Source organism: Rosa rugosa, chromosome 5 (assembly GCF_958449725.1).
Source record: "Rosa rugosa chromosome 5, drRosRugo1.1, whole genome shotgun sequence".
Classification (NCBI taxonomy): Eukaryota; Viridiplantae; Streptophyta; class Magnoliopsida; order Rosales; family Rosaceae; genus Rosa; species Rosa rugosa.
The window spans coordinates 13,439,668-13,452,301 of record NC_084824.1 but is presented as its reverse complement, the minus strand read 5'-3'; the positions used below and the strand labels follow the sequence as shown (position 1 = coordinate 13,452,301).

The 12,634-nt window shown below is 37.6% G+C and overlaps 2 protein-coding genes and 1 long non-coding RNA gene across 4 annotated transcripts; all 3 read left to right on the top strand.

The window, feature by feature from the left end:
- The first annotated feature begins 1,278 nt into the window (after nucleotides 1–1,278).
- Nucleotides 1,279–4,308, top strand: LOC133711221 (uncharacterized). The gene is made up of 6 exons (XM_062137376.1): nucleotides 1,279–1,378; nucleotides 1,469–1,601; nucleotides 1,768–1,937; nucleotides 3,343–3,658; nucleotides 3,874–4,043; nucleotides 4,142–4,308. Exons 1-6 carry the CDS (start codon nucleotides 1,279–1,281, stop codon nucleotides 4,306–4,308), a joined length of 1,056 nt encoding a protein of 351 aa, XP_061993360.1.
- Nucleotides 4,309–6,718: 2,410 nt separating this feature from the next.
- On the top strand, nucleotides 6,719–8,579 carry LOC133710188 (uncharacterized). Its single transcript, XR_009846557.1, has 3 exons — nucleotides 6,719–7,714; nucleotides 7,833–7,887; nucleotides 8,090–8,579. It is a non-coding gene; the product is annotated as an uncharacterized LOC133710188 (long non-coding RNA).
- A 430-nt stretch (nucleotides 8,580–9,009) lies between these two features.
- Nucleotides 9,010–11,277, top strand: LOC133708368 (ubiquitin C-terminal hydrolase 12-like). 2 transcript variants are annotated; one of them, XM_062133826.1, is made up of 5 exons: nucleotides 9,010–9,216; nucleotides 9,339–9,468; nucleotides 9,635–9,804; nucleotides 9,914–10,208; nucleotides 10,409–11,277. In XM_062133826.1, the coding sequence occupies exons 1-5, from the start codon at nucleotides 9,189–9,191 to the stop codon at nucleotides 10,410–10,412; spliced, it is 627 nt and encodes a 208-aa protein (XP_061989810.1). In that variant the 5' UTR covers nucleotides 9,010–9,188; the 3' UTR covers nucleotides 10,413–11,277. The 2 variants fall into 2 exon arrangements, with proteins under 2 accessions (XP_061989810.1, XP_061989808.1); XM_062133824.1 differs by having other exon boundaries at nucleotides 9,914–11,277.
- The last annotated feature ends 1,357 nt before the right edge of the window (nucleotides 11,278–12,634 follow it).

The following is a 12,634-nucleotide window of genomic DNA, read 5'->3' as shown; positions in this document are numbered from 1 at the left end:
CTTTATGTACTTGTGGGCTTTGTGGTGTGAGCGCAAAATATTTTATGGAAGGGGACCCAATTTGATGCTCAGAATACTGCTGTGAGTGCTTGTAGACTCTTGGAGGACTATATCACCTGGTTCACCCGGATGGAAATGTACGTGAAGAGGAAGAGGACCCCATCTAAGTGGGCCAATCCTCCGAGTAGCCAGTTGAAGATCAATGTTGACGGAAGTTTTCACTCTGATTCTGGAGATGGAGGTATAGGAGTGGTAATCAGGAATGATAGTGGTACTTGTGTGGCAGCTTTGGCTATGTACTTCCCCCATGCACTCTCTGCTCTACATATGGAGGCAGAGGCATTTCGGGCAGGGCTACTCTTGGCTATCCACCAAGATTATTCGGAGGTTGAATTAGAGAGTGATTGCTCACTCGTAATTGAAGTCATGACACATGACAAAGAAGACCTATCTGACGTTGGGCTTATTATCGACGATTGTAAGTCATATTTGACGTTCTTTCACTCAACTAAGGTTAGACATATTTTTCGTGAAGCAAACGGTGTTGCTCATAGATTAGCACACCTTGTTAGCTTTAATTTTCTAAATAATGTTTGGTTAGATGATGCTCCTGTTATTATTCAGGATGTACTCTATGAGGATGTTTGTAATATTGCTAGAGGTCAAGGCTCTATGTCCCTTTCTATGCATCATTTTCATTATAATATAATAAGTCAGGCTATAATAAGTCAGGCGTGGGGATGAGTCTCCCAACTTAGCTGAATTTCAAATAATAATAATAATGATCTTTCAGGAGGGATGGTTTAAGGGTGAAACCTTTTTTGGGCTATACATTACATACTGTTCAAAACACTTGCAAGTGAACTAAATATTACAATTCAAGTAATGATTACCGTCCAGAAGAAAAATTGTACTCGTAAACTAAACAAATTCTTGAGATTTTTTAAGATATATTACATATATCTTTAAAAACCAACTAATCAACTGATCTCTTCTGAAATCCAAATTTTACACCCCCTAGAAATTAGGAAGTACGTAGGTTGGTGAGTTGTACAGGACACTACTTCCGTAAGCTAGCTGCTATACTATTCTTATCTTTACTTTATTTTTCCTCAAATCTATATCCGACTTTTGATGCATTATCTTATAGAAATTTTAAAACATCTCCAACACTTACATCTCCAACACTTATTATATATGTTGTCAATTCGTCTTGGTTGCTTTTGTCGCAAACCTGTATCCATCGAATAATTTGGCTATTCAATTTCACTAACTGCAATGGCTATTCTTGACAGCTTTTTTCGGTGTTTTGGCGGGTCAAAGCCAATAGAAAAGGCTACTACTCTTCAGCCTCTGGATTTACATGATGACTTTAATGGTAAGATGATTAAATATCTTTCTCTTTCTTTTCATTTTGGTTATAATTTATACAACTTCATCTCTTAACTGTTGCCAATAATACTTGCAGCAGGCCTGGTTTTGAGATCAACATCAGATGAACGACCGATTCACCACACCGTAAAAATACGATCCTTTTCTTTGCTAAGAAATTTAATGGATAGATGCGAAGTAGGGGACTTTAAAGCTGGAGGATACAGATGGTAATTAGTGCAGTAGAAAATAATAATCAATGGAACCCTAAAATTCGTATAGTGTCATTATATACCTTGTGAATGGGTTCATCATGCATATGATTCTCATCTTCAACATATATACATCCTTTAATTGGCTGATAATTAATACATGTTTGATTGCACATGGACGCAGGAAACTAGTGCTCTGCCCGAATGGAAACAAGAAGAGGAATGTGGAAGGCCACATCTCTCTCTACTTGGAAATGGCTGAAGAAAAACCAATTGAGCCTGACCAGATCGTAGCAATTGATTTTAGATTGTTTTTGCTTAATCAGAAGAAGAGCAACTACTTGGTTCTAGAGGGTACGTATTAAAATAGATCTAGCTATACTACTACACACACACAGATCATATCTAGAGCGGAGCTCCGCTTTGAAATTAAAGTGCGCATTTAGAGTTTAGGGTCACTTTTCGGTCGCATATCCACATCTCGACCGTTTAGTTTTTAGGTACTAATGAATAATTCATCTCTGCAAAATTTCAGCTAAATTGATGGTTGTTAAGGTATTGGTAACTGCTTTAAAGCCAGTACGGTTCAGGTTGGACATATTCAGTTCGTCCATTAGTTTAAGCAAGTAAGATGCCTTAAAGATCATCAATTTGGCTGAAATTTTGCAGAGATGATCTATACATTAGTACCTAAAAACTAAACGGTCGAGACGTGGATATGCGACCGAAAAGTGACCCTAAATCCTAACCTTGCTCTGGATAGGATCTATATATATATATATATATATATATATATATATATATATATATATATTACGTATATATTACATGAGGGAGGATCAAGAGAGGACATCATTACTTTATTTGAGGATTTTCACTATTTTACACTAGTATATGACCTAATTCAATGATTTCAACCGTTGATCCTTTAGATTCCCATGCAATAATTGTGTCTACAAAAAACAACCAAATCCATGATCATTTGGTCACTCAAAAGTTTGTAAACAAATGTCATCCGTTAGATAAAATTAAAACGAACATTGTGCTAATCAAATGGTTAAACGTTTTCCGATTTGGCTAATTTTTTGTAGGATTCATTTGTATAGGTAACTAGATAATGAATGGTGTGATTATTAAAATATATGCTAAAAATAAAAACATTCTCACTTTAAGAGTTTAAGGACATCCTCTCTTGATCCTCCATATATATATATATATATATATATATATATATAAGTGTGGGCTCTAATAAGAACCATTATAATGAGAATTTCAAGAAAATTTTCTAAGTAATGATTAATTATGAGACCCACTTTTCGATTACATTTCGGCAAATTAGTCGTTACACATTTAGATATTCGTTACACATATAGATATTCATCGTTAGATCATATTTGCAAATTTTCAACCAAACTAAGATAAAACATTCATAATCGTGATTTATCATTTATGAACATGAAGGGTTCAAATTTGACAAATTTAGTTCGTCCATTTATTTGATCTAATTTCAATACTTTAACGATTTTCAATTTGGTTAAAAATTTACATAAGTGGTATATTCATGAATATCTAAATATCTAACGGTTGATTTACCGAAATGTAATCGAAAATTGGATATATCACAACACTTAATTTAAAAATCCTCGTGAAGTCATCATTTTAAAGGTTTTCATTAGTGCATCTGCCTACACACACAATAATCTTCTGATCAACGTTCCTTTAATTGTTAACCTAGCTAGTTTGTACATGATTAATTTAGATGCCAATAAAAAGGAGAAGAAGTATGTCTTTTATAGGACGATTGTCGGTGGTTCGGCTGGTTTCGATCAGTTTCTTCCTCTTGAAGAATTTACTGACGCCTCCAACGGTTATCTAATTGATGACACTTGTGAATTTGGCGCGGAGGTCTTTGTTTCTAAACAAGTAAGAACAGGAAAAGGAGAGTGTCTAGTGTCTATGATCAAAGATGTCACCAAGTACAAGCGTGCTTGGAGCATTTCCAACTTTTCACAGTTGGCTGATGAACGCTATACCTCAAATCCGTTCTTTTTGACAGACCACAAATATTGCGAATGGTAAGTATCTTAAATTGATAATTCAGCCTGGTAGTTGTTGATTATATATCCTCTCCTCTCCAAAATGGAGTTACTCAAATATATTCTCTGTAGCTCATCAACACTGTACCAAAGGCTAGGGCTTCTTGTATGGTTTGGGCTAGGGGTTCCGGTATATGTTATATCTATACTTGGTTAAAGAATTAACATATGTTCTATTTGTTGGTCATTTGCAGGAATCTACGACTCTATCCCAATGGAAATAAGTTGGGAAATGGTAGTGGTCATATTTCTGTTTATGTGGAATTGGCCAATTTAAAATCTCTTCCTCCAGGCTCTAAAATATTGGCAGAGTTTACCATACAAATCCTAGATCAAATCAATGGGAAGCATCATTCTACCAAAGGTAAACATCGGCTGTATCAAAGTTGTCTTTTTATTTCACCAGTATATATATATATATATACTTCTCAATTTAACTTGTTCTCTCTATACCTGTTTTAGCGTGTAAACGCTGGTTCGGTGCCAGTCCCTCGACCTCGGTTTGGGGTTGGGCTCAATTCATCAGACAGGACTTGTTCAGTAACTCGGAGAAAGGATTGTTAGTGAGTGATTGTTGCATCGTGGAAACAGACATTACAATCTGTGCGGTAGAACTCACAATTGGTTAGCCTATCTATGCTCGTGGTAACATCAGAGAGATGCGAACTAGTTTTATTAAAGCTGTTGGCATTGTTACATATCTTTGTTACTGAAGAGACTATGTGGCCGGCTCGTTAAGACAACATTTTGGTTAGTAGTTTTCATTTAAGTTTCTGAACTGCAATCCGATGATCAATTAAAGAACTCGAACTTAATTTATCCAACTTGTGGCTACGGATGCATGTCGATCAACTTCTTGATCTTTTTATCTATGTATTTGTTTTTTGGATTGAGACTTTTGTGCATGTGAATCGTATTACTTAATTGGTGACCTTTTCTTGCCATCTTCAGGTCTGTTGTTGGTAAATCCCGTAGCAATATTACCCACTTGAAGTGAAACTAACACATACGATTCTAGCTTAACAAGTTTAGTAGATCTAACGTAACAAGTTTCAATAACATCACGAGTTTTTGGCCTAATGGTATTCGTCTTTCCTCATTCTCAATGTCAACCAAGGTCTCATGCATGTTTCAATCCCTCAATCTTAAGATAAACAAGAGTGTTAATAATTGATGGGCTAAGCTAATGCCTCAAAATACCTAATTTTCTCGTCTTTGAAAATAAGATGTACATTAGCAGATGAATGATATAGGATTGCTTCCATATATATTATTCAATGGTGGTATCACTACTGACCTTGGTGATATATATTTCTAGACTCTGATACTTATCATTTTGAGTACTGAATGTAATAATACTTATAATAGCATGTGAAAATACGAAAAGAGTTCGGATGATAGGACACCATATTTTACATATTTTGTTACACATCTTGTGAGCCATCAGATTTTAAAACGTTTAATGGTATGAATTTATTGTTTTTAATAATGTCAACACAACACCAAATGATGTGTACAATGATATGGCATTACATATATATTTTCATCACAAATTATAATTAGATTAAACTTTTCTTCATTAAAAGAAAAAACAAAATCAACTTTCAAAAGAAAAAGAAGAAGGAGAAGAATAACATAATAACAAGGACGCCAATCGCTTCCATGGATCTACGCCATCTTAATTGATCTTACAACATCTTTTTATAAGAATCCATGGGTTTCATATTTAAACTGGGTCTCTAGTCTCTCTTCCTTGCAATACCGAGGTTTGGGATTACTGAACCTTAGCAAGGCAACAACTAATTGACTACATGTTGTTAATATGCTCCCTTCACTGCTAGAGTTGCACTTGCGTGCCTGTGAATTACATCGCCTTCTTCAATCAATTCCACATTAAATTTTACATCACTGTTGTTCGTAGACCTCTCAACCAACGACTTTATCTCTTCACTGTCTCAATGGCTATTCAATACCAGTAGTTCAGTACCTTGTGAGAGTAGATGTCTCTACCTCTCAACTTACTGGCTCCACTTCTGAAATTATATGGGGAGATGTTTGCAGCCTACAAACTTTAGATCGATCTATCATCCAATTATCTAAGTGGGGAAATAAAGCAATTTCTTGATGCTTTGTCTGGGGTGCAGTAATAGTAACTGTTGAGCAAAAATTGTAAATTAATATACCCAACACAATTTCACTCTATCTTATTGAAAATAGAGCTTTTATTATGTCAGGTTCGACCCATTCAAGATAACAATAATCTCTTAATTACAATCCCCCACTTTAAGGGAAAACCCTTTGATTCCAAGTACAAAGTCAACATATGGAGATGTGTGTGTTTGTGAAAAATTACGGCTGCACCTGGGTTGTTTTACAGGCTGCCTATGTACCCCGGGAGAGATCAAGCCAGTCGTAGTTCAAATTTTTGTGGCTTTGGGGTTTCAACAGGTAGATGACCTGTCGAAAAATTTTGGCTAGGTATTTGAGTGAATTTGGTTTTGAAAGAACCAGGGATTCGATTTAAGTTGTGGTTGCATCCAGATTTAAATCCAGATTGCCTACATACCCTGTGAAGGGATCAAACCATTGTAGTTCATAAATTTTTGGCAATTTGGGCTCTTTCTTGGTTTTATACCAAAATGATACTTTTTTAGGTTCCGAAGTATTTTTAACGAAACCAAAGCTTGGGTATTTGGCAATGGACACCCATAGCGTCATGCTTTGCCGAATTCTTCCAACGGGCCCGAATTTGAACATGGGCTTCTTTTGTATCCTCGTGAATCATGTTCCTCGAGCTTTTTCGGCCCCAAATTTAATACGGGGACCTTCAATGTAACGAGCGGACTCCGAGCTTCAATTTTTCTTGTATAGAATTCGGAGGCATGCTTCAAACTTTTATTTTGGGCATCGGAAAGACTTTTCAAAGGCCCAGACACCCATCAAACTTTTCATAGGCCCAATCTTCCCGGAGTCCCAAATTTGATAAAGAAACTCAGCCGTAATTTCATTTCCTTTTTTTCTTTACTTTCAATTCTCCTCCTCCTCTTTTTGTTGTTGTTTTTTTTTTATTCCTTTTTCTCTCCAGACATATCGCTCCGTCTTATCCCAAACCAGGTAGAACACGAGCTCAATACTGATCTTCTGCGAGGTCGAATTGGAGATGGATTTGAGGACAGAGGCCAAATTGGAGATGGAAATATACATGGGTCTTCAACGAAAAGTCCCACAGTGTTGGAAGCTTGAAACTCGGCGCCTTGTCAGCTTCTACCATTGCCTTGGGCACCTTGTTAATTAAGCTTTTGTCTTATGCATATAGCTTAATTAAATGATCTTGTGGTCTGCAACATCACCAGAATACTCGTTCTTTGTTTTTTTTTTTTTATATTGCTTTGTGCTTTTATGGATTTCTGGGATTGCTTTGTTGACATTGACCACGACTTGGGTTAAAGCTTCATCTCTATACAAGGATGCCACCGCCAGAGACTTTTGTTATTTTTTTTTTTATGTCGGCACCGCTTCGATCTCTTGCATCAAAAACTTGCTGCAGCCCCTGGAAGAAATTGAAATTGGCTTTAATATATGCCTTGCACTTCAACACATCTCTGACAAACAGAGTGCCAATTTGTCTTGTGCACTTAATTAGAGCTTCAAGTTTTTATTTTTTCATTCCACCACTAAGCTTTCAACTTTCTTTCTTCTCTTGACACGCTGCACCCACGAACACATACTTGTCATTTGCTTTTGTCAGTCTCGTTATATTTGCACAATTTCTCGTTGTATTAGCACAATTTGATTGAACATCATTCTTGCTCCATTTTCCCTTACTGTTGTACTTTGGTAACTCCTGCAATTGTCATTTGATCTTGATAGAATCCATTTGTTTCATTGCGAGCATGAAGACATTGCCTTTCATTTGCATTACCAACTGCTGCAATTTCAAGGCTCTTGTAAATCTGAACCTTATTACTCTTTAATGCAGGTAAGTACGCGAGCTGTGGTGGCATAAATTCCAGAGTTACAGAATTTGATTCAACGGTGAGTCTTCCGTCCTTTTCTTTTAGTTTCTTTGCACCAAAAACAATTTCTTTGTGCTTTGACAACTCCTATTGCTGCAACTTTAAGGATTTTAAATTTGATAAACCCTTTTGTGCAGGTATAAAAGGCGAGGACAGCAACTGCAGTTAAGACTCCAGAGTTTCAATTTGAGGGTGAGTCTGACTACTTAGACTTTGTTTATTATTTTTTTTTTTGTGTTATTTGAGTTGGTGCTCTTGGGAAGAAAGCATGGAATTTGGGGACATGCTATATGGTATGGTGGTTTGAAAAAGAGACGAGGGAGGAGGGAAATTGCTCGTATTGGTGTTTCAAAAGGCAGGTCCTTTTTAATTTGAGGGACTGTTCTATTTGTAGACCATCGGAGACGCTGCCCGGCATGTTCATCGGAGACGCTGCTCCGGCATGTTTTCCTTTTGCAAAAACTTGTGAACACAAAGAAAGTGAAGATCATGGAAGAGAGGGAGTCTCCACCTTTGTGATAAACGCACGCTGTTGAATTCTTCTTGCTTTTTGCTTGCAGCAGGGTCTCGGCTATCTTCTTCTCTTTTTATGTGTCCTCCGCGTCAATATGGCTAGCTTTATATAGTGGACTGATTAGAGAGAATAACGTGAATGTTGTTGACTCCCACATGAAACGAAATAGCTAGAGTCTCATCTCTTCAAGGCTCTTAGAGATGATTTGTCCTTATCTTTGATTGAGACGCTCTCTCCTGCTACTCCTATTCTTTCTCTCTTTTTTTTTCATCATTATTTGGCTGGAACTTTATCTTGTATAATAAAGACAGCTACCAGCAAAGTGTAGCACGGCATTATGGAATTTTGCTCCTCTCTTTGGCCTCATATGTACATTATCTATTATTATTATTATTTTATTTAACAGTAACTTAGAAAAGTTAAGTGTCGCTTCGCTTCAAATAATATAAATGGCCTAATGCCTTTAAATGATTGGGGCCAACTCCATACCACCTTTTATCCTCTATAGAACTTTTTGTTTTTCTTCTACCATTCTCATCCTTCTTTTAGAGTTGTTTTAGTCCACTAACCAATATTATCAAAGCTTAAGGAGAAAAGTATAGATAAATTATATTGTTCATCCCAATGAATTTTAGATGAGATTTACAGATAAATTATAGATAGACAATATTCATTTATTTTCGACAAGAAATAATAAACTTTACGGTAAAAAATCAAATAGAGTTCATTGGGCTATAATTCATGATAGCTAACTGGGCTAGCCAGCTATCATGGACTCTAGCCCAATATGATAGCTTTCTAACAATGGTTTGGAAATGGAAGGGAGCACGTCGACCCTAAAACCCAAAACCCAAAGGGAAGCAACTATCAGGGTTCTTCCCCTTCTCTATCTGTGGTCGTATCTGGGTCTTCACCTCTCAGGCACAAGAACCCATTTTGAGGGCAGTTTTCCTGAAACAAAATTCACCGGCTGTCAATTATGGGTAGCCATGGATGTGACCAAAATGGTAAGACATAATTTCTCTTACATATTGGGTGTCCTAAAAATTAAAATAAGCTTGTCTAAATATGTGAGAATTCGACAAGCATTCTCGAGTGGTGACATTAATTAATTATATGGTTTGATTAGGGGTTCTGAGATCCTATTCAGGTTCATCACCAAGCCATTACAGTCTCAAAGTAGACTCATTTTCATTCATGACTGAAAATTCAGTGGAAGGTTATGAAGCAGAGGAGTTTGCAGCTGGAGGGCACAAATGGTATTTACTTTCATCCTCTACTTCTAGTTCTGATAACCCATGTCTTCAATCTGTATTCTATCATTCTTTTCTCTGTATATTAGTTGTACCCTTTGAATGGACTATGGACATATGTAAGCTAGCTATATGCATTTGCCTACTATAATATGTATGTGTTTGTTCATAGGAAATTGGTGATATACCCAAATGGAAACAAGAAAAGAAATGTGGAAGGCCACGTCTCTCTCTACTTGGAAATGGCTGGAGAATATTCACTTCAGGGTGATTGGGAGATATATGTGGATTTTAGGTTGTTTTTACTTGATCAGAAAAGGGGCAAGTACTTGGTTCTTGAAGGTATTGATCATGTTCATTAGTTTAATTAATTTTGATCAATGGATAGAATTATGTGGACCGGTTACAATTTGTGATTGTTTTTTTCTTTTGGTGTGGCGCCATGACTTAGATGCTTTCGCAAAGGAAAATTGCTTTCATCGGGAAATGCTGCGCTTGCCTGGTTTTGATAGGCTCATGCCTCTTGAAGAGTTTACTAATGCCTCCAATGGATATGTAGTTGATGACACCTGCGTGTTTGGTGCTGAGGTCTTTGTTTGTAAAGAAAGAACAAAAGGCAAAAGAGAGCGTTTATTAACGACAAACAATGCAGTTATGTACAAGCAGGTTTGGAAGGTTGAGAACTTTTCAAAGCTAGATGATCCATTCTATAAGTCAGAACCATTCGTTGCTGGAAACCAGAAATGGTATCTCTGTTTAGCCTTCTTATCAATGTCCTTCTTTTCAGCAATAACAAAGTAGATGCTTAAGTTTTGAAATATTATTCTGCACTAACTGCCGACAACACGTACAGTTAAGTTTCCAATGGAAAAAATAGAGTTCTTGTAATTGAACTTTTGACTTGCAGGCAGGGTGAATTTAATTGTTCTTCATGTGTTGATTGCAGGTAGATACAGTTCTATCCCAAGGGAATTGCCCACGGAATGGGGACTCATCTTTCTCTTTACTTGGCATTATTTGATTTTAAACCAACTCCTCCTGTGTTCAAGATATTTGCAGAGTTTTGTGTTGGACCGACAAAGGTGGCAGACAACCCCGAAAGGCTGGCAGACAACCCCGAAAGGCTGACTTAAATCATGCCTTATATTAGGAATATTGTTTTTTGTAATAATAGAGTTTTTTGTAGATGTATATATATGCTCTGTTAGTAGAGATCAAAATAAACAACATTCCCAAAACATTCTCGTTCATTCTGATATGGTATCAGAGCAGAGATCCAATTTGGAATCTGTTCCGCTGTGTTTTTTTTCTTTTGTTTCTCGGGTTCTTTTGAGTTCTTTTGGGTTCTTTTGTTTAATACAGATTGGTTAATACTGACACTCTAGCCAATTCTTTTCTTCTGATCAAACACTATCTGAAACCCATAAACCCATAACCTGTTTTTGATCTCCAGTCCTTGGTATCTCATCTGATCACCTCTGATCGCATCCATCCCAGATCGGCGTCATCCATCCCAGATCGGCGTCATCCATCACAGCGGCCCCTGCAAGCCAGCAACGCACGCCAGCTCCACCGCAGCCTCCAGTCTCCACCCACCGCCGCTGTTGCAACACCCAAGTCGGCAAAACTGCGCCTGCCCACGAGCGCAGTCCACTCGGCCCCGCCTGCGCAGATCCCGGCCCCGCGCGGCTCCAAGCCTCCTGTCACCCTCCGCCTCACGCCTAGCACCTGCAAGAGAAAAAGAGAGGGAGACAGAACAGAAAGAGAGAGAGAAAAGAGAGAAAGAGACAGAAAAAGAAAAAAAAAAAAAAGGAGGGAGACAGAACGAAAGGGAGACATTTATCACAGGTCTAGTGATTCTGCTTGAATTTATTTATTAAAAAAAAAAAAAAAAAGAAAAAAAAAAAAAAAAAAAAGTAAGTAAGTAAGATGGTGGATTTGATCGTAAGTGATCCTCAGGCTACAGGAGCTACATCTACATCTGTGGCTCGTGAAGTTGTGATTGTTCAAAATGTAACAGATAACTCAAGCTTTGGCGTCAAGCTTGATGGCACAAATTATCAGTTATGGCACAGGCTTATGAAGATCCATATTCAAGGGATTGGAAAGTGGAGTTATGTTATTGGTAGCACTGCAAGACCTGCTGCAGGACCAAAAGCTGATGAATGGGACACAGCAAATACTAACGTGATGGGAATTCTTCTAAAAGCAATGACTCCAGAGGTAATGCAGTTATTTGCTAATTTTGATTCTCCCAGAGCAATTTGGGACTCTGTTGCTGCTACTTATTATGATGGAAGTGACTTTGCCCGTGTTCATGAATTAAATGTCAAAGCTTTCAAAATAACTCAAAGTGGACAGCCTGTTGCAACATTTTATGCAAATTTGAAGACAATCTGGCAGGAGCTTGATCAAAGAAATCCTAATCCTATGACTTGTGAAGCAGACATCACTACCTACAGGAGTGAGCAAGATAAGATGCGTGTTCATGTCTTTCTTGCTGGTCTCGATCCTCATTTCGAAGGGGCAAAGAATGAGTTATTGCGTCTTGCAACTCCTCCAACGTTGGAGCAAGCCTTTGCTTATATTCGAAAAGATGAAGCCAACAAAGTTGCTGCCAAGGGTCTTCATACTGACATTTCAGTTTTAGCAGTCCAGGCTAGATCACCTCAATCTTTGTCTCCTCAGTATGGGAGTTCATCTCATGTCCCATCTCTAAGTCACTATCGACCTCGGAGCCAGGTGTACCAACAGAATCAGAATTATAGCCGAGGGCTGGCTCCGGTTAATAACCAAATGACTTGCAACTATTGTAAGGAAGTTGGTCATTTCAAGAATGAATGCCCTAAGCTACGAAGGTTTAATTCGAACAATTCCGGTTGGAGAGGAGGAAGTAATACTGGAGGAAGTAGAGGTCAGAGAGGCAAAGCAGCAATCCAAATGGTGCCAGAACCTGATTTCTATGGTGTCGAAGGGCGAGACCTCTCTAAGGGTAATGTTTCCTTGACTAAGGAAACTCGAGGTAAAATTGGTATTGCTTTACATATTTCTGACTTTACTGGTAGTGATACATGGATAATTGATTCTGGTGCGTCCGATCATATGACCTACGACAAGTCTTTCTTTGTGTCTATGTCATCTCCTTCTATATCTCATGTCTCTAATGCAAATG